Below are 27,157 nucleotides of genomic sequence, written 5' to 3' on the forward strand. Positions count from 1 at the left end.
TCTCTTCCTTTTTCATCCTCCCTATCTCTCTTTCATTTTCTGCTTCTGTTACTCTCAAGTACAAACCCACTTTGACCCTAAATAACCCCCCTCCCGACAACTCTTCAAACAGACCATTTACTAGAAAACCCCCAGGGGTCTCCTTTACCTGCCCTCAATGAGGAAACACCAGCTACTGTATGATGCCAATAGAACGGTAACAGACGCACTATATGAACCCTAAACATGCAAATAACATCAACCACAAAGGGTGCACAGAGAGAATGGAAACTTCCTGTTTGGCTCGTGATGTGTTCTGTTACGCCGAAGGTTGAATTTGCCATTCTGGCTACACACGCCATACTTGCAAAAAAGCAGCGGCCTTGCCGTTTTCAACAGCATTTCTATTGTGTGAAGACTTAGAATACAACAGATGGAGATTTTTATGACATCTGTGACTCTCTTAAGTCTCTGTCTCTTTCATAGCAGCCTATCTGAAACCCAGTGCATATGCAAAGGTAAGATCTTTTTTGTGATTCACTTTAAACATTCAATACAGTCGGTTATTACTTTTGTTTGTGTAACCTAATGTGTTAAGGCTGATTTATTCATATTAAATCATTTTTAACTGATTAGCTGAAAGCATATGAAGTACATCTTGACTTATTTGACGAAAGCCGTATTTAGCATGGGATGGAATATGGCCTGGGACTGATTTTTAAATGCAGGGGCTTTGAGTCGAGAGGCCTGAAGAGGCCTGACAGCCCAAAACAAGGCACTGCAAATGTTAAAGTGAAATATAGTGTTTATATTTGTATGAGAATCAAGATCATTTTAGTTTGTCTGTTTTATCAGCCATTCGGGAAGTTAACATTTTATGAGGTTGGAATTACAACAAGCTAATTTATTAACTCTTAATTCTGATATGAAATCTCAATTGGAGAAATAACGTCAAAATGTGTATATTATGTTGAAATTATGAAATGTAAAGTCACAATTAAAAGATACTGTAAGACCTTTTGTTTGTTTACATCTTGGCAAAAAGTGTGTGGGATGACAGGAATGTGTGAAATGCCCTTATGGTAGTCAAATATAAATACACGATCATAAATAAGAAAATATATATACAAGAAAAACTCATAATAGGCCATATACGGATAATATTTATAATGTGTAAATACATACAAGTAGAAAAAGTATGTGTGTGAATAAAAATACAGTCTAACCGATTAAATGAGGTTTGCTAACTGAAATATTGTGCAGTCAGACTTTAAAACTTAAAACCAACTTTACCACAAACATCTAATTTCCGAGGCTGCAAAATACAGTAGTAGAGTACACAAACAGTGTCATTTTGCAACAAATATTAAATTTGACAACAAGCTGACATGTTTTGCACTGATATTCTGACAGTTGAAATGCTGAGGGAGTAAATCATACTGCAGAAGGATGATTCAGTCTTTCCTTTTTCTTTTTATTTCCAAAGCGGCAGTTCAAAGCAATTTGTTCAAAGAAACTTTGTCTCTATGACAACATTTCTCCACTCTTACAGGCATAAGTTAATACTTGTGAAATTAAGAAACCAGTCAAAAACGGTTCTTCAGTTTTGTTATTCTGGCATTTAAGCTTTTTCAGCTTGTTTTTTATTTTTATTTTTATGAGTAAAAGTATATAGGAAGTGCCCGTGCACATTAATTTTACATAAAGTTACTCAGACCACCAGGGACTAAAAAGACAACAAGCATAATTCACTGTTCTGATTCAGAACAGTAAAAAAGAAGAAGTGCATTTACTAGCCTATAAGTGATCTTTAGAACAGATGCCGTCTTTTTTGATAACATGAGTGGATATGGTGATTTGTGGGTTGCATAACCACTTCTGCGAAAACTACAGACTAGGTAAATAATGTAATATAAGTATTGTAATAAAAAAGATTTCAGAATTTAAAAGTTAAAACATAAAAACCGTGTATTAAACAGTTTTAAGATGTTATTGATGTTTTGTCTCCTCTACACTGCAGGTAATCTACCACCAATTCAACATGTGGCATTGAACAGCAATGTTACCATACCCTGCCCCGTACTCAGTGCGCCAGAAATGGTCTTCAAATTATATAAAGGCTCAGTAGAGATTGATTATATCAGCAGTAATAATAACAACAACAGCCTGAGGAGAGCTTCCCCTGCCATTTTCAATGTTAATTATACGAATAACAGTACCAGTTTTATCCTGAACCGTGTAACGATGAATACTACAGCCCTGTACACTTGTGAGGCCGAGAGAATCTTTCCTCCTCCATTTCAGAAAGTGGAGCACAAACCACAAACTATTGTGTTTGTTGAAGGTATGTTCACTATGTTTTTTATGGAACATTGTCATTGTCAACAGCATTAAACTACTGGCAATATAATTAGCAATTTGCAATACAAAGATTTCATTATTTGTGCTCTGGTTAATGTACAGTTAAAAGTCACATTTTGCGTCACTCCTTTTCTGTGTGTGTGTGTGTGTGTGGTTCAGGTATTCCCTGCTTTGTGGGGACAAATTGTCAAAATGTAAAAATGTGTAGTAATACCCAAATTAGAATATATTATGTATAGAATATATAGAATGTCAAGGGATGGAATATTACAATATAAAGGTGCAATAAAAAAAATGATTATGTCTGTGGAAAGTCCCCATAAAACACAGAAACCCAGTGTGTGTGTGTGTGCGTGTTATGGAGACAAATTGTCCCCACAAAGATGTCAGTATCCAAAATCCTTGTCCTTGTGGAGACATTCTTTGGTCCCCCTGAGGAAACAAGCTTATAAATCATAGAGAATAAAGTTTTCTGAAAATCTAAAAATGCAGAAAGTTGTGTGTGATGTTTAGGGTAAGGGAATAGAAAATACAGTTTGTACAGTATAAAAACCATTATGTCTATGGAATGCCCCCATAAAACATGGAAACCCAATATGTGTGTGTTTCAACAGGGAGACCAGTTAAACCACGTGTCGTCTGTCAACATGTTTATCAACCGGCTTTTTGGGTGCTAGGAGTCTTGACCATATATGGGCTGGTAATGACTTGCATCGTTTTCTTTCTGCGGGTAAATACTTATATTTACATCTAGAAAAAGGACCATTACAGAGTATTAGAAAAGTTATTCATTCGATTGACATCTCATGAAAAATCATGCAGATATAAGACTGTGGCTAATATCACTTTTAAATGTGCCAATTAGTAATCCTGGCCTCCCATTATAATATTGGTTAGCAATGCTGTGTCATTATTATATTATATTATATATTTAATAATAACATACAGTGATTATAGTGATTGCACTTTTTGATAGTATCATTTACCAACAAATATTTATTTATTTATGGATTGATTTAAACTTTCAGATCTTTGAATGTTGACTAATCAATATGTTGCTCTTGGATGATAATTGTATTTTTGATGTCTTTCCTATGCACATCAGATCAAGTTGAGTCAAACTGATACTCCCTTCAAGGACAAGGAATGCAGACGGAAGTGGCAGGGGGTTCAACATCCAGCCTGGCAGGGCTTTTACACAGACACTGTAGCATGAGACTATCTGGCAACATTTAACAAACCCTGCCAAGAACAACCACTAAAACATCACATCAGACAATGATGTTTTAAAACAGGCACACTGCATTCTGAGAAAAATCTAACTGCATTTTTATGTATTATATTTTCATTTAACCCACTATTAAATGTAGCCAAAATGTTGTTAGCTTTGTTAGCATATGTGTGTGTGTGTTCTCTCTGTCCTTTTTTATTGTTACATTTATTTGGAAATAAACAAAACAACAATCTTTTCCATTTTTGATGCTGTATGCACATTTGCCTGTCTAAAATCCCTGCTGAAAAAAATAATAGAACCCTGCCCAAAACACAATAGAAAATGTAATGGTTTCAATTAGAGATGTTCCGATACCCTTTTTCCCTTCCCGATACCGATTCCGATACCTAGGCTCAGGGTATCGGCCGATACCGATACCGATTACTGATCCGATACCCGGGTGTGTATCTGGTTATACAGTTGTATGTACTACTAGCCCTGTATGAATTGATACAATAATTTTAGGGTGTGCTTCACCATATATAGATAGATAGATAGATAGATAGATAGATAGATAGATAGATAGATAGATAGATAGATAGATAGTCTGGCGAGTAATTTTAACTGAATTTAAGACCGGTGGTGGTGCTTTTTTGGTCATTCAGTGTTTCTGTAAAAATGGGGGAAAACTGTCAATAATACTGATAAAATAATAATCATACTATGAATTCTACTAAGAACAATATAAAACGCACTAAGGATTAACGAGCTGCTGGATTCATGAATATTAATCACGTTGTCTGCATTGGCTCGAACGGATTTGCTGAAATCAAAACAGGGACGATAATAGGTGAACGCCAGCCAATGAGATTGTCGTTTGCGCATTAGCTCCGCCTACTACCGGAGAACCCGGCAGTTAAGCTGAAGAATTCCAAAGGAATTTGTTGTGTTTTTGACAGAAAAACACAACAAAGAATAACGTTTACATACCATGCAGAATTGACAGGCTACATGTAAGACTCCCTTGCTCCCTCTCTCTCTCTGCGTGTGAGGAAAAAAGCAAAGCGACGGCGAGTCGTGCGCTTCACACTAGAGCTTACGGTACGTCAAATACAGCTGCGCTGCGCATCCATTCAGATGAACTGAAAAATAGATCGCTTGACGGAGAGAGAAACTCTGAAGCACTCAGAGTGTTCAGCGAGTGACAATATATCTGTGCTAAACTTATACATAGCCTACCAGTAAAATCTGATCATTTATTAGCCAGTGGCTAATATTAGACATCATATAGTCGCCCAGGGTGAAGATTTAGTCGCGTATGCGAGTGATTTAACTTACTGGCAATGTGCTAGCACGTTTGTATTTCTTCTTCTCTGCTCTAAATAGTGGTTGCTTGTGTGGCAACACAGCACAACTTCCTGTCTTTGCATTCTGAGCAGCGAAGAAGAATTGATTTCCGATTTGCAGCGTTAAGCAAAGCTAGCGGGCATAACTATAGGTCTTGTTTAAAAATGGTATCGGATCGGTACATGGGTTCAAGTACTCGCCGATACCGATGCTAGAATTTTTTGTGGTATCGGTGGAATTTCCGATACTAGTATCGGAATCGGAACAACCCTAGTTTTAATGGTTGTAATGGGAATTGTATTGTTTTAATGGAAACTGTAATGGTGTCTACTGGTATGTGATGGATTCTATTGGTGGGATGTTAAAGTCAGTGTAAAGAGAATTCTGAGAATTGTTTCTAAACACATTACAAATGTTAGAAATGTATTGCTGAAACACATTACAAAGTCTCTGAACTATGTAGTACTGAATTGTGGAGTTAAACCGTTAAACAGTTTTTCACCAATTCTGTTTTCAGGATTTTTTGGGCGGGGCTAAAATGGTGGCTCGATGACGCAATGGAGCCACAGAGCATGGTCCCGCCCCTAACACTATAATAACTATGTTGAGAGGTCAAGTTCTTAGTTTGTCTTTTTGAATGTCTGTGATGTTAGATATACAGATTCTAGGCAGGGACGGATGGATACCCGGGTCTTAGCCCAGAGACATCAATATGTGGCAGAATACATACAATTTAAAAACATGGAGCGTTCACAATTCGCATCTAAAAACGCTTTCCTGCGAGTGGGCGTGGTTTCAGCGCCGACAGCGGACACGCCCCCAGCGTTTGAGAGCAGAGAGTCCTGCTTATTTTTCAAAGATTTTGATAACTTATTTTAGTTATTTGTCTTTTTTTTATCATTCAAATTTGCCTGGGTGGTTAATAACACATTTTTCTGTTGTGTGGCAAACTCAGAACAAATATTTTAATATCACTTTACACGGACTTTAAATCCTATTGGAAAAATGCCCAAAACACACTACAAAAAGGAATTTTGTAATGGATTTACTGTAAAAAGCTAATGGTTTATAATGGCATTTTAATGGAAACCATTGGAATTTCTGTGATGGTTTCTATTGGGCTTCTATTGCTTGTTTGTTTGTTTGTTTTTTAGCAGGGAGGAGGCCTACTATAGACTTAGTTTGTTAAATAAAGCAAATTATGTGTTAACCCAAACCTGCACACTGATTTACTACATCCACTTCAACTTTCTCAGGTTTGTGAACCACTTTTCTTTTAAAGAACATCCCCAAAAGGAAGTTTTGCTGTTTTCAGCTATTTTTTTTCCTAAGGTCTCAACCTGTCTGTCTCTCTCTTTCACACACACACACACACACACACTGGAAAATGACAGTGTGAGTAAGAAACGTTCATCTCATGAAAACTCTGCGGTTAAGAGTTCTGAACCTCTTACTGGTATGTAGCTTTTGGTTTCTTTTTCTGTCTTTCCTCTACCCTCTCACTCTTTTGATGATCAACAAGCAATAACACAGAACATCCACTGGAGGGAGACGCAGGACTTACATTCCATTAAGAGCCGCTAGAGTCTGAAGGGCGACGTTAGTGAGTGTGTTACTGTTGTAATTCTCATTCTCCCTCCCTTTCTATAATCACCCCACCCTGTGTGCTAACACGCTTAAAGAACTGTCTACCCACGCTGCTCGCTCATCAGAGCTACAGCGCGTTTTCCAGTGACCACAGTTTCACGCGCACAGGCATTCTCTCACAGACGCGCGCGCAGATGCGGGCAATGGGTGCGCAGAATATTTTAGCGCGTATTAATATATAACCTTTAAATGCGTATAAGCCTTTCTTAAAATATACTCTAAGTGCAATATCGTTAATAAACAGTTTTAAATTGGTTTAGAAACCTATATTCCTACCGATTCTCGCGGGGCAATGGATTTACAGAAAATGAATGAAACTCAGATCCCGTTTTGGGGATGTTCAAGAACTCCAGACAATTCGAGCTTGAACAGCTCAGCGTTGGAAGTTAACGCCACCTGTAGCAATGCGTCAATAATTCAGAAATTCAAACCCACACGACCAAAAGGTAAGAAAAACAATCCACGTTAACGTTATGTTGTCTTGTTTTCCTTATTTCCTTAAATTAATAAATATATCAGCATGATAAACAGCATGAAACACATGATACGTTTAACCTCTGCTGATGGTACAAATTATTTATTATTTATATACTTTAGCTATAACAGCGTGCCTGAACATTAATTATGAAATCATACATTCCTAAAGCAATAACTGCTCCGCAACAACCACTGCCGCACATAGACGCATTAAAGATAAACTTCAGCAGTTTGTCTTTCAGTTTATTGATTTAAAATACTCATTAAGATGAGTGGTTATTTTTCTTTTAATAGTAGAGCAGTGTATTTAATAAATTGTATATATAAGTCAGTATTTAAGAAATAAGTCAATAGGCTATTTTCTTTTTTTTGAATTATTTCAAGAACTATGTCAGAGGTAATGGTTAGTGTAATTAAACCCCAAGGATGCTCTTTGCATTTTTCAGCTCTCATCAGCATCATTATACTCTCTGAACATGCAAATAGTGTTTACTTCATTAGGACATGAACAAAAAATCATGGATAAATGTGGTCACTAGTTAATTGGTTATTCAAAACCACAACCTCTTGAATGATTTGTGGGCAAGGGAATGATTATTCTATTTTTTAAATAATAATTTTGTTGTAAATCTATGCATTCGTGCAAGGTTGTGAATCAGACTGGCAGTCAGGGGGAGTGTTTGGTAGCAGATTAAACTGCCTGTAAGGTCCTTCAGGCTGCAAAACTCTGGCCAACAATTTCAACAGTTCATTTCAAACATCTGCAATTTGAGATATCCAACTTGACATTGATGAACTGAATAAAACCTCCCAGCTGGAAAAAAAAAAAAAAAAATCCATTTGATTTCATTTTTGTGCACAAACACCCTAGCAGTGTCTTACCTAATTACAAAACTGCTAAAGCATTTCAGTCATCTTTTGCTGTTTTAGGAATCCACAAATTTTATAGATCCACACATTGGTGACTCACTCAATCAGGTGGTTCCCCTCTTTGAAAAAGGTGGTGAGATGATCTAGTTTTGGCTTTCTCATTTGAGAGTGTTCTGATGTCTTAACTTACAGTGTAAATGATGAAAGAAGCTGGCATACACTGTGTCTTGGCAAGACTGTGATTCGTGCATGAGAATAAATGTGGAGCAAGAGTAGGTGAAATGATACAGTAGATTTTCAACAAATTCATAGATTGCCAGTTCTTAAAGCATTCATCGACATAAATGTAAATTATTTTGAATTGGCAACACATATAAAAACATATTACTCCATCAATATTCTTGTCCCAACTAACCCGATAGGGTTGAATGTACATTAGTTTGTTCCAGTTCTATAATTGTCATGTTTGATTATTATATATACTGTATGTATGTATAGTAATGAAAAATTACAAAGTACTAATCAAACTAATTATACACACAGATTCTTTGACTGGAGAAATCCCACTGTGGGACAAGGGTTCAGGTTGTTGCCGCTTAGCATTGTCCCATTTGGTAGATGACGCAACTAACCATCTGGCTACAAAGAGCATCTTACTCCATTGACATTCATTCAGAAATATCAGTGTATTCTGATGAAATAATATTTTTTTTGTAACCAATATAAGTGCCTGAGTTTGTCCAAAGAGACTTAAAAGTGTAAAAAAAACCAGCTCGGTATAGTTACTAATATCTATAAAAACAAGCAACCTGGTCCTACCAATAACCCTACAATAAGCTTATTGTCTTATCAAAATAAACCTAAACAAATGACCCCATTTTTACAAAATAATAATACTATAAAAGCTTCACACATGATACAACTGGCCATCTAAATGAATAAGTACATCTCTCTATGTGCACACACACATGCACACACCTATGGAAAGGAAAACAGCATGCATTTAGGAGAAGGGATGAGCTGAGGAAGGCAGAACCAGGAAATAAGATAAATGATGGCGATTGCTAATGACATCATGTAGAGTGTGGGTTGAACAGTAGGTGGGGATATTTGACAACTGCTATTAGTGCACTAGCGAGCCCAAATGCAAGCCCAAAAATCTGCAACCCACGACTACCAAATTTATAAGCAACTTTATGAAAAATCAAGCTGCTTATAATAAAAGGACACAGCAGTTGCATGTTGTGCAATTTGCATTGTTATAACACCATGCCATTTTCCTGCAGCTATAGAGTTATTAGTCACATGGCATTTTCGGCTCATGAGATTGGCTCAAAATGATTGGCAGCAGAACTGAACCTGCATGTGCCGCCATGAGCGAAGCTGACAGATTTGAAATTGCGTACTCCTAGAGGTTTTCTGCACTAACCGATGAAGAGGCATTGGGGGAGTGCTGCTAATGCATAGCTTGTTTAGTTTAATGTGGATCACTTAATATAATTATTTTAAAACCACAAATGTCTGTATAAGAATGTTTTACCTATTTCTGTACAGTTGCGATGACATTAGTATAGAGGTATGATTCTTTGAAGTTTTTTGAATAGACTGCTCTAGAAATTAGGAGAGAAAGACATATTACCCCACTTTATATGTTTTCCATGTGAAAGGAATGCTTTTCTCGGTACATATCTTTTCAAATGACAAATTGAAAGGTTCTGATTAAACATTTATATTGTGCTTATTATATTTGATCTCTTTTTAGTTGTGACTGCTAATAGTCTTTCAACACCTCTCATCGTCTCCTGTTTCTTTTTCCATTTCTGGTATCCTGATATTAGCTGCGGCATCTCTTGCCAACTACCCGATGGAGTGTGAAGTGTGGTATTTTGGGATAAACCACTCAGTGTCTTAAGAAGGAGCCCACATATTGTGTATAGTTACATCTAAGAGCAGTCATTTTAGGGTTCTTGCGCTAACTAGCAATTTAAAACCAAATCATACGAGAGTTGGGGTTTCTGCTGAATCCTCTGTCCAAACCTTCCTCACTCCCTTACAACACCCCTGTCTAATTGCCATTGCAGCATGAATAAATTATGTGGTAATATAATTTGACTGCTGCTGGCTTTAAATGTATGTATTTGTTGATGATGTGGGGTGATGCTAACAGTTGTTATCTGTTAACTGCTGAGGTCCATATACAGTATGAAGCAACAATAATAGAGCTAATTACAGGAACTCTGTAAAAACACTTTCATATGCAAGACTGAAGTGTTGACAAATTAAAATGTCTCATGTTGTAATTTGTAGTTGCCTTGATAAGAATTTATTGGCTGAACAGGATATTATACATTTGGCGAACAAACAAATAAGGACAGTTATTAGGTTTTATAGTGTTGACTGTGGTGTAGTGAAAAAATTAGATCATTCTTCACCAAGTAAAACAAAATAAAAAATAAAATTTCAATTTCTGCATCAGCGTAATGGTTGGATGCTTAAACTGTGTTGCTGTGTTTTCTTAGGCACTAAAATTGAACAGAAGCTCTTAACATTAGACTTTGGCACTGTGCCTGAATAAAATGGCTTTAATTTTTAATTGGCTTCAAATTACAGCAAATCCTTTTACCCAGTCTAATTACGTGACATTCTAAAAATCACTGACTTACTGACTCCCGTTGACTAATTTTAATGTATTCATCAAATTAATAAGGACCCATTCATAACGCTGGCACAAGCAATGCCTGTAGATAATTTCCATACAAGTAGACTTCACGAAGAAAGCAGCTGACCTGACCAATGAATAAAACATCATAAAGATGAATTATTGAAATACATACATCAGTGCTTGCCGGGTCACGCATGCTGAAGAACAGTTCATAATTCAAACTTTGTTCACTCGAAATAGAATGGCTCATGTGTTAGCTGTTGGGCTCGGGAAGGGCAAGCACTCAATTGTAGAGTGCAGATGGGTTTAAAATTAAAACAAAAGGCAACAAACTACCCTGTGTTGGAAAAATTCTGTGTGAGTATGTGACACACAGAAGGTGTGCACAACTTAATGTGAAGCATCTGACTTAAAGCAGTGCATGGCGGTTAGAAATTTGTCTGACTTGAGACAGTGCCGACACCACGTCACTGTGACATATGCCATCAGAGAACCGCAAAAGCAATTTGAGAGCAGTCGGCTTGTTCAGTGAGCGCAGTTTCATTTCACAATTATCTAAACCCACCAATGATAATGATCATGTGTATTTCGTGTTTATACTGACACCTTCAATCCCACCAATGCTCACAAATCCATGTTTTTATAACAGTAAAAATTATTTTCATTTAACCTTATATTACGTCATGTTTATCAAAATAAAACTAAAAATATAGACTCCAGTTTATTTGTATTTAAATAGTATAAATTTATGTTTAACTTTATTCTCTTACATACAGGCTCTGTGTTAAGTGGTACATGAAGCACTGAACAAAAAGTATTTTTGGGTTCTGGCTTTGTTTTGCTTTTGTTTTCATACTTGCTGAAAATAATAACTGAAAAACATTTTAACCAATAGCTTGCAGGCATTATAGATAATTGACCAATAATGGTGTGCTAGAAGGTGGATATATAGAGTTAGGTCCATATATATTTGGACACAGGCACAATTTTTTATTATTTTAGCTGCTGACCAAAACATATTCAAGTTACAGTTATATAATGAATAAAGTGCACACTCTGAGCTTTAATTTGAGGGTATTCACATCAAAATTGGAGGAAAGGTTAAGGTATAACAGGTAATAATTGGACAATTGACTCAAAAGCTGTTTCATAGACAGTCGTGGTCTATTTCTACATCAGTTAAGCAGGTAAAAGGTCTGGAGTTGATTCTAAGTGTGCCATTTGCATTTGGAAGCTGTTGCTGTGAACCCACATCATGGATCTCAAAGGATCTCTCCATACAAGTGAAACAGACAATTGTTAGGCTTCAAATTAAAAACAAATCATCAGAGCGATAGCATTCTGATAAAAAGAGAACGCACTGGTGAGCTCAGCAACATAAAAAGGCTTGGACGTCCATGAAAGACAACATTGGTAGATGATCGGAGGATCCTCTCCATGGTAAAGAAAACCCTTTCACAACATCCAACCAAGAGAAGAACACTCTCCAGGAGGTAGACGTGTCACTGTCAAAGTCTACAATCAAGAGCAGACTTCACGAGAGGAAATACACAGGGTTCACCACAAGATACAAACAAGGCCAAAAAAACATCTAAAAAAGCCAGACCACTTCTGGAAAAGCATTCTTTGGACGGCAGAAATTAAGATCAACCTGTACCAGAATGACAGGATAAAAATATGAGAGAAAAAATATGGATAAGGCTTGGAACAACTCATGATCCAAAGCATACAACATCATCTGTGAACATGGTGGAGTGTGAAGGCATTAGCATGCATGGCTTCCAGTGGCACGGGGTTACTGGTGTTTACTGATGTCATGACAGAGGACAGAAACAGCCAGATGAATTCTGAAGTGTATAGGGATATACTGTTTGCCCAGATTCAGACAAATGCACAGAGCTGATTGGACGGTGCTTCATAGTACAAATGGACGATGACCCAAAACATACAGCAAAAACAACCCAGGAGTTTTTGAAGGTAAGAAAGTGGAAAATTCTGCAATGGCCATGTCAATCTCCTGATCTCAACCCGATTGAGCATGCATTTCACTTGCTGAAGACAAAACTAAAGGCAGAGAGACCCACAAACAAACAATAACTGAGCATCACAAAGGAGGAAACCCAGTATTTGGTGATGTCCATGAGTTCCAGACTTAAGGCAGTCATTGCCTGCAAAGGATTCTCAACCAAAAATTAAATATAAACATTTTATTTATGATTATATTTGTTTGTTCTATTACATTTGAGCCCCTGAAAATGGGGGGACTGTGTATAAAAATGGTTGTAATTCCTAAACTTTTTATGTTACATTTTTGTTCAACCCCTTGAATTTAAGCTTGAAGTCTGCACTTCCATTTCATCTTGACTGATTCATTTTAATTCTACTCTGGTGGCATACTGAGCTGAAATTATGAAAAAACTGTCAGTGTCCAAATATATATGGACCTAACTGTAAGCCGGTATTCGGACTGTAGAGAGAACATCAACAGAAAAACAAAGAACCCCCAACCAGACCCCATCACTGAATCGAAACTCAACCAGATAGGAGTGTCAAGATACAGACATGCCCTGAACACACAGCACACCACATGGACAGGAGAGCAACTCAAAGCTGCATGCTCACACAAAGATAAGACAATACACCTCGTAAGTGTCAGGATCCTGACTAAGAAACTAAACTAAGAACAAGATCAACCAAAGTGACATGGATTAATTAATTTACCCCAAATAACTGCATTTATATTAATTTTTATTCTTCGTGATTTAATAACCTGGTAGTGCCTATTTAATTTGATCTAAAGTAAATCTGACATGCAGGAGGAGCCAGCTGGTAGGTACTGTTAACTGTGAGAACAAGTTCTGCTCCCAGCAGAACTGCAAGACAAATGAACAGAGGAACTGTCAGGGCAGGTCAGGGGAACATGAAAAGCGAGGAGCTGTCACAACAGTAACAGCTATGACACTACATGCAGACTGACACTTAACACTGGAATGAGCAATGCACTATACCATTGGGATGACACTGAATTAACTGTGGTGGTGCCGACACCACTGACTGTACTGTGACTGGAGGCGGCCACAACTTCACAAATGTCAATTTTATGCTTTCCTGAGGTTTCCATTGTACCTCCATCTGTTTATGCCCATGGACAAAGAGCAATGTTTATGAATTCTGTTATGAAACAGCAGCAAAAGAGGGAGTAAACAGCAGAATGGCATACTGTAAATCAATCTCTACTAAACTGTTCTTGATTCTGTGCTACAGAATGCATATTTATGTTAGCCGCTGTTAAATATTTTTTCGGCTGTATTAGATTAAGGACAAAACAAATTCAGTGGAGCAATGACATTTAGATTCCATAATGACAGCTTTGGAAGCTTGTTTCTCCTCAAGTGTAAATAATAAAACATGTAATTGTAAGACAAAAGAATACGATAAAGAAGAAAAGATACATTACAAAGTAATGTCACAATTGCAAGATATAAATTCTCAATTAAATAAAGTTGCAGTTATGAGAAATAAAGTGCCAGTTGTCAGACATAAAGTCACATTGCAATATGTAAAGTCACGATTATGATTAATAAATTATTATTAAGTCTTAATTGTAAGATATGAAGATATGAACTTTAGTATTTACCTATTTTTTTTATTTATTATTATTTTTTCCCCCAGCTGAGGCAGAAATGGATTTACATACAACACTCTAAGCTATAAAGTTAACTTAATTTGTTTCTTGGGAATCAAATTTAAATGTTTCATATAATATTTTTCCAACTTCTTCCCTATGCGTAAAGCAAACTATCATATGACAGACTAAACACCACAGCAATGGCTGAGCATTTTAGTGAATCATGTTAACTCATAACAACTCACTGTTATGAATGCAGAAACAATAAATCAAATGTACATTTTAGAAGATTTTAAAAGTGTTCATAACATATGGTTGCTTCGACTTAACAAGGTCTGAGAAAAGTGTTATATATTATGCGGCCTATGTCAGGAGTGTGAGAGATGAGCCAGAATCAACCACCGAAACAGGGAGAATGATTATCAATAACGTCTACACGCTAGGTGGTGAAAAAATGCATAGAGAATACTTTGAACTGTGTGACTGATGGTGAATTGATTGTTCAAACCTGAGGCGAGGAATTCACAGTCAGCCACCTGGCTGGGAGTGTGATTACTTTACAGATTCCTCATATGAAATCAAAAAATGTCATTTCTTTCAGGACTGCCTGCATCATTACTGTCCTGATGAGGCGATGATGCCATGTAAACAGACCCCCCTCCTTATAACCCACCATACAACACATACACCTCAGCTCATCAGTTTGTGCAGTAAAAGACATGCAAATGTACATAGCAAAGGATGTTTACACATTTCCCTTCGGAAAAAAAAAAAAAAATCTAATATATATATAAAAATGGTGTTGTGAGAGAATGTTTTGATTCCTTTGACCAAAATGGCCTTTTCTCTCTCCTCAGAAATGGACTCAGTGAGGATTATTCTTTACTCACTTGTCTTTCTCCTGAGTGTTTTTGGGAACCTGCTGATCATTGTGGTCCTAATAGTAAACAAGAGAATGCGGACCGTCACCAACTCCTTCCTGCTCTCGCTGGCTGTTAGTGATCTCATGATGGCCATCTTCTGCATGCCCTTTAATCTCATCCCCAGCCTGCTGGAGGACTTCATCTTTGGAGCAGCAATGTGCAAGACAGTCGCCTATTTCATGGGTGAGGAGTGTTCAATTAAGCTTTCTCAAGTGGAAGATTCATGTTTGATTTATTTATTTTTTTCTGCCCAAGCATTGTTCAATAATGCCAACCCTAATAAACTAAAAAAGCCTGTAATTTTCAATTACTATAATTTTAACTTTAATTATTGTTTTTATTCATTACAGAATTGTCTAACAACAACAGGCATATTCCACAAATGAAGCATTGTTGTGATTTGAGCTTTGATATATAAGCCATATTTGTACACAATGGCAAAACAAATTCAGCCCACTTATGCAAAACATTTTGTTCAAAAACTAGGTATTTGGGAAAGTGCTGTAGTGTTTTTGTTGGCATGTGATTTGGGAGAAAATAAATAAGGGCTCTTAAGCCCCATTGTACCTTATCACTAGAGAACATTGTGTGAGGGGCAGTGTTGGGAAGGTTACTTTGGAAATGTAATAGGTTACAGATTACAAGTTACCCTATTTAAAATGTAATAGTGTAACTATTTCAATTACTTTGTTAATGTAACTGATTACATTTGATTACTTTTCAAAATTTCTGACAACTGTTAATCATTTTCAAACATTTAAACCAGGCAGGGTTAACTTTACAGTAGTACTCAACCAGTGTTGGGGAATAACTAGTTGAATGTAATGGAATTATGTAATTTAATTACAAAATAAATGTAACTGCAATCTGTTACAGTTACTGAGAAAAAAAATGCAGAATTAAATTACAGTTACTTATGAAAATGTTAACCATTACAAAGGGGGTTAAATCTGCATATTTTCGCAGGCATACAGATTTGACATATTTCTTTCCAAAATTGTATTGACTGCTTTAAAATATGAGACACCATTGTTTAAGGAGTTTAGGACAGCATAGTACACATGCTTATTCGATAACTGTTTTATTTCCTATTTGGGTTTATGTATATGCTTTATTTTTTAAATTAACTGTTTTTTTTCCCCAAGGCAGTGTTAGATGCCAGTGTTTCCTGTCATAGCTATGCAAAGATTTGACTTCAAAAACAGTATTAGCTATTAAAAGGTTTCTTGTTATGATTTTAAATCTGTATTTACGCTAAGAATGATCTCAAAGTAAGAGTTGCTAAAGTCTGATTTTGTGGTGGCACAAAATCTTAATTCAAGTACTGAAGGATTTTGAAAGTCTGACAGTAAACAGTGTTGAGGACTACTGTAAGGTTAACCCTGCCTGCTTTAAATGTTTGAAACTGATTAACAGTTTAGAAAAATTTAGAGTAAAATCAAAACCACTTTCAATGTAATATGATTCCATCATGTCTACATCTTGGTCACCCATGCTGTTATTTAGGTTGTGAAAGTGTCTGAACAATTGAATAGGTTCTGTTATTAGTATGTCATTTATTGTGACAGCAAGCATAAATTTGACAAGCTGAAAATGTACCCGGTTACTATCGTAACCTCGGTTCCCTGAGATATGGGAACGAGTACTGTGTCGTAAGACGCTGTATGGGAAAAACTCCTTTTTTCCTCTTCAACTGAAGCCTTTTCAATCACGCAGTGAAACTGCACGTCCATTGGTTCGTGCAGTGCTATAAAATCGAACCAATGGCTCGGCGGCGGCGCTGAGCGAGCCTATAGCTATGCAGCCCTCCATAGCCTGCCAAAATGAACGGGCCTCTGGCTATATAAGCGGCCACTTCGCCGCATCTCAGATTCCTTCGAATGAAGCGACTGAGGCGTGCAGCTCATAGCACGGCCAGGAACGCAGTACTTGTTCCCATATCCCAGCGCTGAGCGGGGTGACAAGAGGCACATTAGAGGCTGCTTGCGGGGTGGTCCGGCGGTAGCAAGACTCGGGCCCCTCCTCTTTCTGCCTGGCTGATCAGGAGGACTTCTCTCGGGACGGGGTAGCGTCTTGCCAAGCAGGAACGCCCTCTATCCTGCCAGTCCTTAGGAGGTCGGGCCAGTGGCTGGCATTGGCTTGGCGGGCTGCTGAGTCGGCACAGGTTTGGGGCGACTCGAAGCAGCAGAAGAGCTGGAGTGTTTCGGAAGGAAGTGTCGCATCGCTTGAGACGACTTCTGAGCCTCCGTAAACCGCTCCACAAAGCCTTCCACAGCTGGCTCGAACAGGCTGTTTGATGAGACTGGAGCGTCGAGGAAGGGAACTTTATATGCCTCTTTCATCTCTGTCAACGTGAGCCAGAAGTGGCGTTCCAACACTACCAGGCTGGACATCGACCGCCCAATGGCCTGGGCGGTGGCTTTGCTGGCGCGCAGGGCCAGGTCCGTCGTTCTCCTCAGGTCCCTGAGTGAAGCTGCATCGAGACCAGCTTCTTCACTGGTGAGCATCTTGGCTTAGAAGACCTGGAGCACAGCCATAGAGTGCAGCACCGAAGCCGCTTATCCAGCTGCCTAGTAGGCCCGTCCAGCGAGTGCAGACGTGGCTCTGCACAGCTTGGACGGATGGCTCGCCCTCGCCTTCCATCCAATAGCCGTGGGCGGGCAGAGATGCGCAGGCACGGACTCATCCAGAGGGGGCAGGTGCTTGTATCCCTTCTCTTTAGCTCCGTTAACGGAGGTGAGGGCAGAGGAAGCAGAAGGACGGATGCGAGACGAGTAGGGGGTGCGCCATGATTTAGTGAGCTCGTCGTGGACTTCGGGGAAGAAGGGGGACGAACGTTGGCGGGGGGCTTGCTGGTGCCCCGGGAGAAACCACTCGTCCAGCCTGCGGCGAGACAGCTCCTCAGGCGGAGACCACTCGAGCTCGAATCCTCTGCCCCGCTGTCTTTTCCTCGCAGGTCCCTGGGAGGAAGAAGACGGGAGGGTGCAAGGGGCAGAGTCACTTTCTGAAAAGAAAGCTATCTGCGAGCGCAGAGAGGCGAGACTGAAATTCTCGCAATGAGAGCAGTCAGTCCCGCTGAGTGCAGCGTCAGCATGGGATTTCCCCAAGCATGACACACACTCAGCGTGACCGTCATCAGTGTGCAGGGGAGCCCTGCACGTCTTACAATGACAGCGCGGGATTTGAAACAACGCCACGAGAAGTTGCTCTATTTGTGAGGCTCCTTTAGATGGTCGCCAGATGGCGGCAGGGGATAGACCGGGAATCTGCGAGTTGAGCGCTGCAAGAGGTCCAATCCGGCTGCTGAGGCGTTTCAACGGCGAATCTCGGCGTCAGCGAAGAGTCAGCAAGGAAGAATCTTCGTCGCTGAAGAGAAGAAATCTGAGATGAGGCGGCGAAGCGGCTGCTTATATAGCCAGAGGCCCCGCCCATTTTGGCGGGCTATGGCAGGCTGCATAGCCATAGGCTCGCTCAGCGCCACCGCTGAGCCATTTGTTCGATTTTATAGCACTGCACGAACCAATGGACGTGCAGTTTCACTGCGTGATTGAAAAGGCTTCAGTTGAAGAGGAAAAAAGGAGTTTTTCCCATACAGCGTATTACGACACAGTACGAGTGGAATATTGAAAGGGAACTGCTTTATACATTAGGCTTAAAGCACTTAAATCACTTTCCGGAGCACAGGCACATCCTGCTTACCTCAATACATCATCACACAACAACTCTAGTTAAGCTCTCAGGGATCCCATAGCCCATCTATTTTTCCATGTCATTGCTTTCCATTTGACCTTACAACAGCGGATAGAGATTCTGTCCATGTCTGTCAAACAAAATGATGTTGTGAGTCAGTTCGGAAAGGAAGCGGAAGTTTAATATGAATGAAGGTCACTGTCATAAAGAACAAGTCAATGCTGGCATTTTTCGAGATTACTGACTGATTTCAGGAACGGAACAAACAAAACTCCATTAACTGACCAACTAAACTGCATACCTAGTATCTGAATAATGTGTCATAACAATACCTTTTTACAATACTTTCAGAAAGAAGGTTTGTATAGTATGTGTCTAACAGTTCAGTAAGCTTTAAATGAACAAAATGGTGGATAGTAGAGGCAGTCATTTTGAGCATATTTGAGCTGCCATCTATCTGTTGTATGGTCAGCTTTAAATCGGACTTGACTATGTTTAGATGTTGCACTTTACAACTAATTAGTCATTAACTGTGCTATTTCTCACGTGATGTCTCTTTCTCTCCTTTTCATGTCCAACATCATATGAGATCCATATACATTCTTCTGAAATCTGTGGGCGTCAGATTGAAAAGAAATGATTCAAAAGGGCCATAAGGCATAAGATCATTAAGCATTCTTGTCAAAGAATGCTGTGCCTGTAGCAAATGTAATTTTTCAATGCATTTCATCTCATTCTCATTCTGCTTTTCTTTGCTAGAAATTGGCTGATTCATAAAATCTCTTGACGATGGCAGAGTTTTTTTTAAATTGTGATTACCAGTTACATTACATTCTATATATTTATTACACGTGTGGCTGGAATACTTGAATCTGATTGGTCAAATGCAGCACTCTGCAGTCAATCCAGTGTCCCTGGCAACCAATCTCTGCTAGTTTCTTTCACATCACTCTGCAGTCTTTTTCTTCTCACATAATATTATAATTTTAACTCCATATACATATATATACATATTTATGAGTGTTCCATAATATAGCAATAGAAGCTATAAGTCTTGAGAATCTGTGCAGCACAGCCTGGTCCTAAATCAACATTTCGTCTCTGAATTTACTTGGCACTGAGCTGGACAGCAATAAGTCATTCTCACTCTGCAAAGCGTTGGCCTTGAGTCAGAGGAAGAATGCGCCGCCTCTGTGAGAACATTCCATCACATTCTACAGCTCCACTGGCATTCTGTGGCATTCTCTTGTGTTACCTTGCTCACTTTATTGCATTAATCTGAGAGTGCTCTGGGCTCCTGGTTTTAGTCAGCCAGTGGCAATCAATGCACAAAACCATTATGAGCCATTGATTTCCTACCCTCAGTGGTCATATCTGCTAATGTCTACCCACAAGGAAGAAATTACCTCAGAACACAAATCACTGTCTGTGCGATTGGTAAATGTGGTTACAATGGCTGCAACATTTGTGTACACCTCAGTTTTAAGTGAGTTTTAAATATTCTCGTTATAAACATTCTCAGCCAGTGTGAATTCTTTTGAGATGAAAATTAGATCTGGAATACACCTGGGAGCATAGAACGCAGACAATATCTTGGTAATGTGAAAAAATATCACTTAAAAGTTTCCTCTAACCAAAGAGTTCTATGTGGAACGTAATAGTTTCAGACTGAATAGAGTCAAACTGTTGACCGTTTAACCGCAGAAGAGCTTCAGAGATTTGTGACCCTGAACCTGTCAATTTTTCGAAATTGAGATTTATACATCATCTGAAAGCTGAATAAATAAGCTTTCCATGGATGTATGGGTTGTTAGGATCGGACAATATTTGAAAATCTGGAATCTGAGGGTGCAAAAAAATCTAAATATTGAGAAAATTGCCTTTAAAGTTGTCCAATTGAATTCTTAGCAATGCATATTACTTATCAAAAACGAAAATATTTTGATATATTTACAGTAGTAAATTTACAAAATATCTTCATGTTATATGATCTTTACTTAATATACTAATGATTTTTGGCATAAAAGAAAAATCGATAATTTTGACCCATACATTATATTTTTGGCTATTGCTACAAATATGGGGTAGCGACTTAAGACTGGTTTTGTGGTCCAGGGTCACATTTGTCTTTTCAGAAAAGTTCTTAAACATGTCACGCTGCACTGAAGGTCTGCTTTGAAAAGCTCACTGTGTGTGCGGCCTTGGCAAATACAGGCAGATAGGATTTATCAACCACTGTATATATGAAACAAAGTGGAGCGGATCTAAAACCCGGCGTAGAGCACAGACAATGAACAAGAGGCCAATACTCTGCAATAATAAGAACGTGTTGTAGACACCACATACACCATAAAAAACCTTGTTGGCAATTGCACCCAACTCTCTAGTACTCTCACATTTTATCTTGCTTCTTTTTGGACTAGAAGAAAAAAACATCTAAGGAGAGTTTAGGAAATTCACTTGGGTAATCTCAGTCAGTTTGAAATCCATCTGCCCAAGTGTTTCCATAAAGTTGCTGGATAAATGAGGTTCTGCAGTAGCAGCCCTGGTTTCTCATTAGCACAACGTGATGAAATACAGTTAGTGCAGAAAAACATTGGCATAAAAAACATTCTTGTTCAGTGAAAAATACTTCAATACTTCAAGGAAGTTTGCAATAATTTTTGCCTGTGAATCTGAGATCAGAGTGTTTTGTGTGTGTGTTTAAATAGGGGAATACATTAAAACGATTTGTAAAGAGTGCCAGAGTGGAATGTAGCAAACACTGCATAATATACATATTCATGTATGCAAACCCCATTAGCTGCAGTTCTCAATCCAGGAGGTTCCATAAGCCTTGGTATTTGAACCTGATGAAATTAGCAGAGGTATGCCGCCCTAGCGGGAATGCTTGGAAGAAGAACTCGTATCATAAAATACACAATCCCAAGACATGCATGGTAAATACATGATACAATACGGACTGGTAGGTGTAGGAACTGAAGGTTAATACAGTACCATTCTATTTTATTCAGCAATGACTTCTGTAACAGTATGCAAAGTATATTTTTTACTTCTATATTTCTATATTATATAGACTGTTATATGACTGGTATATAACCCCGCTTTCTGACTTTACATAATTACCTTATTTTTTAAATTATTTTGCAAATGCAGACTGCATGGCTAGGTGATTGATTTTACACCTGTGGCAATGTGTCTCACTGAAATACCTAAATTCAATAATTAATAGGCGTGTTCCAATATTGTAAGTATTGTACCTTAAAGACACATATTAGTACTCAAAGTGTGCATATTAGTGCCTTTTGAAAGGTTTTGCACCTTTTTTTCTGAGAGTATATACAAATATTTTACATTGTAAGCATTATATTATATATATATTTGAATATTATACATTTTTAAATATTAATTTGCTTCCCTTGTCTACATTCACTTTACAGGTATATCTGTCAGCATCTCCACCTTCAGTCTGGTGGCCATTGCCATTGAAAGATACAGTGCCATTTGCAACCCGCTGAAGTCCAGGGCATGGCAGACCCGTTCTCATGCCTACAAGGTCATCGCTGCCACATGGGCACTATCTGTGGGTATCATGGTGCCCTATCCTGTGTTTAGTATACTGGTGCCATTCAACAAGCCAAACAACATCACGGCTCACATGTGCAGGCTTGACTGGCCCATCAGCCAGGTGGAACAGAGTTGGTGAGTCTTTTGGCTACATTCCTCGTATCTCAATGATGCATCAATTTTTAATGCTCCAGAAGGAAAACCATGCATTAATAGCCGGGGGTGAAAACTTTTTGAATTTGAAGATCAGGGTAAATTTAACTTATTTTGTCTTCTGGGAAACATATAAGTATCTTCTGTACCCTCTGAAGGGCAGTACTAAATGAAAAAATATGGTATTTAGGCAAAATAAGAAAAGATTTACACATTTTGTTCAAAAGTAGTTTAATACTTAATGCATGGTTTTTCCTTTTGGAGCATCAGTGAGGGTTTGAACCTTCTGTAATAGTTGCATATGAGCCCCTCAGTTGTCCTCAGTGTGAAAAGGTGGATCTCAAAATCATACAGTCATTGTTGGAAAGGGTTCAAATACACAAAAATGCTTTAAAAACCAAAGAATTTGTGGAACCTGAAGTATTTTTCTGAAGAACAGCAGGCAGTTTAACTGTTCAGGTCAAACAAGGGAGTCCTCATGAACAACTATCACTAAACAAAAAACACAGCTGTGGATCATTCAGGTAAGAACACAGTATTAAGAATCAAAGGGATGTAAACTTTTGAACGGGTAATTTTTATGAATTCAACTATTTATTTTCTCTTGTGGACTATATGTAAATGTCTTTTATCAAATCTTATTCAGGCCAGTACTAAATAAAAAATAACATGCATTTTGTATGATCCCATTATTTGGTAAAATAATTAACATTTTGCAGATTTTGAAAGGGGGATGTAACCTTTGACCTCAACTGTATATGTGTATATATATATATATATATATATGGATACACTTTATTTTGATAGTCCACTTTAGACATTCTACTAACTACAGTATAAGTAACTTTGTGACTACATGTCTACTAACTCTCAGAGTAGACTGTTAGGTTAGGTTTAAGGTTAGTAGAATAAGTTGACATTTAACGTTACTTGCAAAGTTTCTCATAGTCAGTATGTTGTATGTTATGGACCCATCAAAATAAAGTGTTAGAAAATATGAAGCAGACAGTCTACTAATACTCTAATGACTGCTAGTTGACATGTAGTTTCAAAGTTACTTACTGTTAGTAGAATGCCTAAAGTGGACTATCGAAATAAAGTGTTACCATATACAGATAGCCATTAACCCTTTAACGCGTACGATCACACCGGTGTGATTAGAACGTTCAGTGCGTCACGTCATCAACTGCTGAATTCAAATCTGCTTTCTGGCGCGGAGCCAGGTCAGACGCGCGAGCGCTTGTCATATTATCACTTATTCAGTGTTTTCAACCATATAATGCTTATTTTAGATTTCAGACATTTAAATACACATAAGTACTAGCAAAACCATACATTTATAGTTTGTAAAATATGCACTGATGTCTATGGAAGCAGCAATAATGATCCTTAGAAATATAATCTGACGACATGTTTTATTGATATCATATACAGATTGTGTAGATAACTTTAAAGTTTACTCTGCTCTTCTCCCAGTTTACTGGAGACTTACTTTAACGTGTTTCGGGAGGAGAGGATGCATTTACTTGTTGTAAATCCCACAGCTGGGATTCAGCGCGAACAAACATGGCGGCGCCCATCGCCAGTATAGATCAACTAACACGGTCATTATAAAAGTGTTTAAACAACCAAATACATTTACTTGCATATATTTCAGAATCGGAATATCAGATATTTGATAATATAGCGAGTATGTTTGTGAATATTAATATTAAAAAAAGGAAAAACTAAATAAAAGCAATCCATGTGTCATACAGCGCTATTAGGGCTGCGGTGTGTCACATGACAAGCATGACGCGTCGCCATGGAAACAATACGCACTACCGGCACATCCGGGAACTTAACTGTCAATTTCGTTACCGCCCCTTTTTGGGGGAAAACAAACTAGACTTCCCATAGGCTTCAATACAAAATAGCGGCAAAAAGCAACGTCCATACACAGCCGACAGACGTGAATAACTTAAGTAATCACTAGGATTAATCATGTCAAGTAATTATATGTCCACCCTGCCTGCCATAGAGCGTGAAAGATACATCCATAAACTTAATTTGGTCAATTTAAAAACTCATTATCCCAGCGTCAAATTGGTGTAACAACCCCACCCAGTGGCCAGAGGTGTTTTGCCGGACATTTACTCATACCTAATCTAATCACCAGGTAAACCAGTGAATGATTTTACTTCGTTTGAAAGTAAACATCTTTAAATGTATATATTATGTCCTTATATTTAGAGTACTGAGTGCACTTTTCTGTCCAGCCATACAACTAGCCTGGCTTCGCTTTCGATAGCATCATCCGTAATTCATAATATTTCCATAACAGCAAGATATGGATGATGGTGGCAGGTAGCCTGGGCTAAATTTGGGTTTTTACAAACATTATTGGTGCACCCAACCACACAACAACTCTTTGGCATGTTGTAAGGTTAGTCCACTTCCTCGATCCGATGCTGTATGGCGGTTTGTTTTCCCCCAAAAGTGGGCGTGAACCTGTTCAGAGACATTCTATGACGTTGCGCCGGTTGTGAGTATAAAGGGGCTTTCACACAGGATGCGGCATGAGCTGCGCCTGCCGCTGGGTTCAGCGCAGCCCTTCAGATACAGGGCGATTTGCGCTATGCTCGCCAGAGCGAAGTAGGCGGAGTTTTCAAAATTTTTAGCGGGAGTTCTATACGTCTAGTCATTGGATTGTTGTTCCACCTTTCGGTCAGCAGCAAAACATGTATCTGTCCGTGCTAACTTTAAACACACCTGACATGCCAACTTGAATAGAGATGTGTCTCCATGACACAGCTTTTCTCCCGATGTCCCTATACCAGGGGTGCAAACTCCTCAGGGGTGAAAAAGGTGACAACAGTACAAAAGTACTGAACTATTTTGAACTTTGACCGCGGCGCGCGCGCAAGCTCGCCGCTGGTGCGCTCCGCTGCGCGTGCGCTTTGGTCGGCGCAGCAACTGACCGCCTTCGCGCCGCGCAAGCCATTAGCTGTGTCCGAAATCGCTCACTCGTTCACTCGTTCACTCATTCACTAATCCCTATATAGTGTAAGGCAGTTGAGTGCACTATTAGATTAGAAAGGAGTGAACGAAATGAAGTGAACGGATTCGGACGGTGAGACTTGGCTGTTGCAAAAACATCTACTTTTATATTTCATGTACCTCATTTTAGAAAATAATATTAATAGCAATAACACTTGAGATGACTATAATCAGCATTAAATACTATTAAAATATTGTCAACAAAAATAAACTCACATTAGCACATATTAATAATTGTATGTATTTATTGTTTGTAGTATCTTGAAACTCTCCCGAGCAGCGTTTTTGCACTCAAATAAGATGACCGTAGAGCGCCCTCAGGCGACCGTTAATTTGACATCAGAATGAATACACTACCAACTAACATTTTTAAAAATCCACCAAATTCATCATTTTTGTAAATTAAACGGCATCTTTCGTTCAAACTCGCTCGCTCCCGCTCTCTCTAACAGCTCGTCGGTTCTCCGCATTGGATTGTGGGAGATAGTGCTTCAGCGAGTGTACATCGGTTGTACACTCGAAATCAGAATGCATTGTGGGTAAAAAGTAGTGAACGAATGTAGGGAATGAAGTCGTTCACTCAGAATTCGGACAGCACTAAAAAATGGCTGACACCCGATATAGTGCACTATATAGTGGATAGGGAGCGGTTTCGGACACAGCTATTGAAATTAATGGGTTTCATAGCGCAGCGCAGCGCATTCCGCGTCCTGTGTGAAAGGGCCTTAAGGCTATAAGTTCTAAAATAACGGTCGCCTAAAAAAAACTCATGCCGGGGGCTCAGCTAGAATATTTTAAACTCACGTGCGAAAGGGTTAATGTCTAAACCGCTGGCCACAAAAGTGAATACACCCCTAAGTGAAAATGTCCAAATTGAGTCCAAAGTGTCAATATTTTGTGTGGCCACCATTATTTTCCAGCACTGCCTTAACCCTCTTGGGCATGGAGTTCAGTGGCAACCTGTGAAGCTCTGGTGGAGTCCTCTTCCACTCCTCCATGACGACATCAAGGAGCTGGTGGATGTTAGAGACCTTGCGCTCCTCCACCTTCCGTTTGAGGATGCCCCAAAGATGCTCAATAGGGTTTAGGTCTGGAGACATGCTTGGCCAGTCCATCACCTTTACCCTCAGCTTCTTAACAAGGCAGTGGTTGTCTTGGAGGTGTGTTTGGGGTCGTTATCATGTTGGAATACTGCCCTGCGGCCCAGTCTTCGAAGGGAGGGGATCATGCTCTGCTTCAGTATGTCACAGTACATGCTGGCATTCATGGTTCCCTCAATGAACTGTAGCTCCCCAGTGCCGGCAGCACTCATGCAGCCCCAGACCATGACACTCCCACCACCATGCTTGACTGTAGGCAAGACACACTTGACTTTGTACTCCTCACCTGGTTGCTGCCACACACGCTTGACACCATCTGAACCAAATAAGTTTATCTTGGTCTCATCAGACCACAGGACATAGTTCCAGTAATCCATGTCCTTAGTCTGCTTGTCTTCAGCAAACTGTTTGCTGGCTTTCTTGTGCATCATCTTTAGAAGAGGCTTCCTTCTGGGATGACAGCCATGCAGACCAATTTGATGCAGTGTGCGGCGTATGGTC

General features: G+C 38.9%; 2 protein-coding genes across 4 annotated transcripts in view; both read left to right on the top strand.

Moving 5' to 3' along the window:
• The first annotated feature begins 234 nt into the window (after positions 1 to 234).
• On the top strand, positions 235 to 3,733 carry si:dkey-1h24.6 (uncharacterized). Its single transcript, XM_058787037.1, has 4 exons — positions 235 to 497; positions 2,000 to 2,323; positions 2,955 to 3,070; positions 3,446 to 3,733. The coding sequence occupies exons 1-4, from the start codon at positions 413 to 415 to the stop codon at positions 3,554 to 3,556; spliced, it is 636 nt and encodes a 211-aa protein (XP_058643020.1). The 5' UTR covers positions 235 to 412; the 3' UTR covers positions 3,557 to 3,733.
• A 2,904-nt stretch (positions 3,734 to 6,637) lies between these two features.
• cckbra (cholecystokinin B receptor a) overlaps positions 6,638 to 27,157 on the top strand; it is a 41,942-nt gene continuing 21,422 nt past the window's right edge. For 2 of the 3 annotated variants that reach the window (XM_058787009.1, XM_058787027.1), the window contains exons 1-3: positions 6,638 to 6,993; positions 15,042 to 15,290; positions 22,238 to 22,499. In XM_058787009.1, the coding sequence (XP_058642992.1) occupies positions 6,840 to 6,993; positions 15,042 to 15,290; positions 22,238 to 22,499 (665 nt within the window). In that variant the 5' untranslated portion in view covers positions 6,638 to 6,839. Of the gene's footprint in view, positions 6,994 to 14,815; positions 14,829 to 15,041; positions 15,291 to 22,237; positions 22,500 to 27,157 lie in introns of those variants that run through there. The other variant, XM_058787019.1, reaches the window with a different exon arrangement.

Source organism: Onychostoma macrolepis, chromosome 01 (genome assembly GCF_012432095.1).
Source record: "Onychostoma macrolepis isolate SWU-2019 chromosome 01, ASM1243209v1, whole genome shotgun sequence".
Classification (NCBI taxonomy): Eukaryota; Metazoa; Chordata; class Actinopteri; order Cypriniformes; family Cyprinidae; genus Onychostoma; species Onychostoma macrolepis.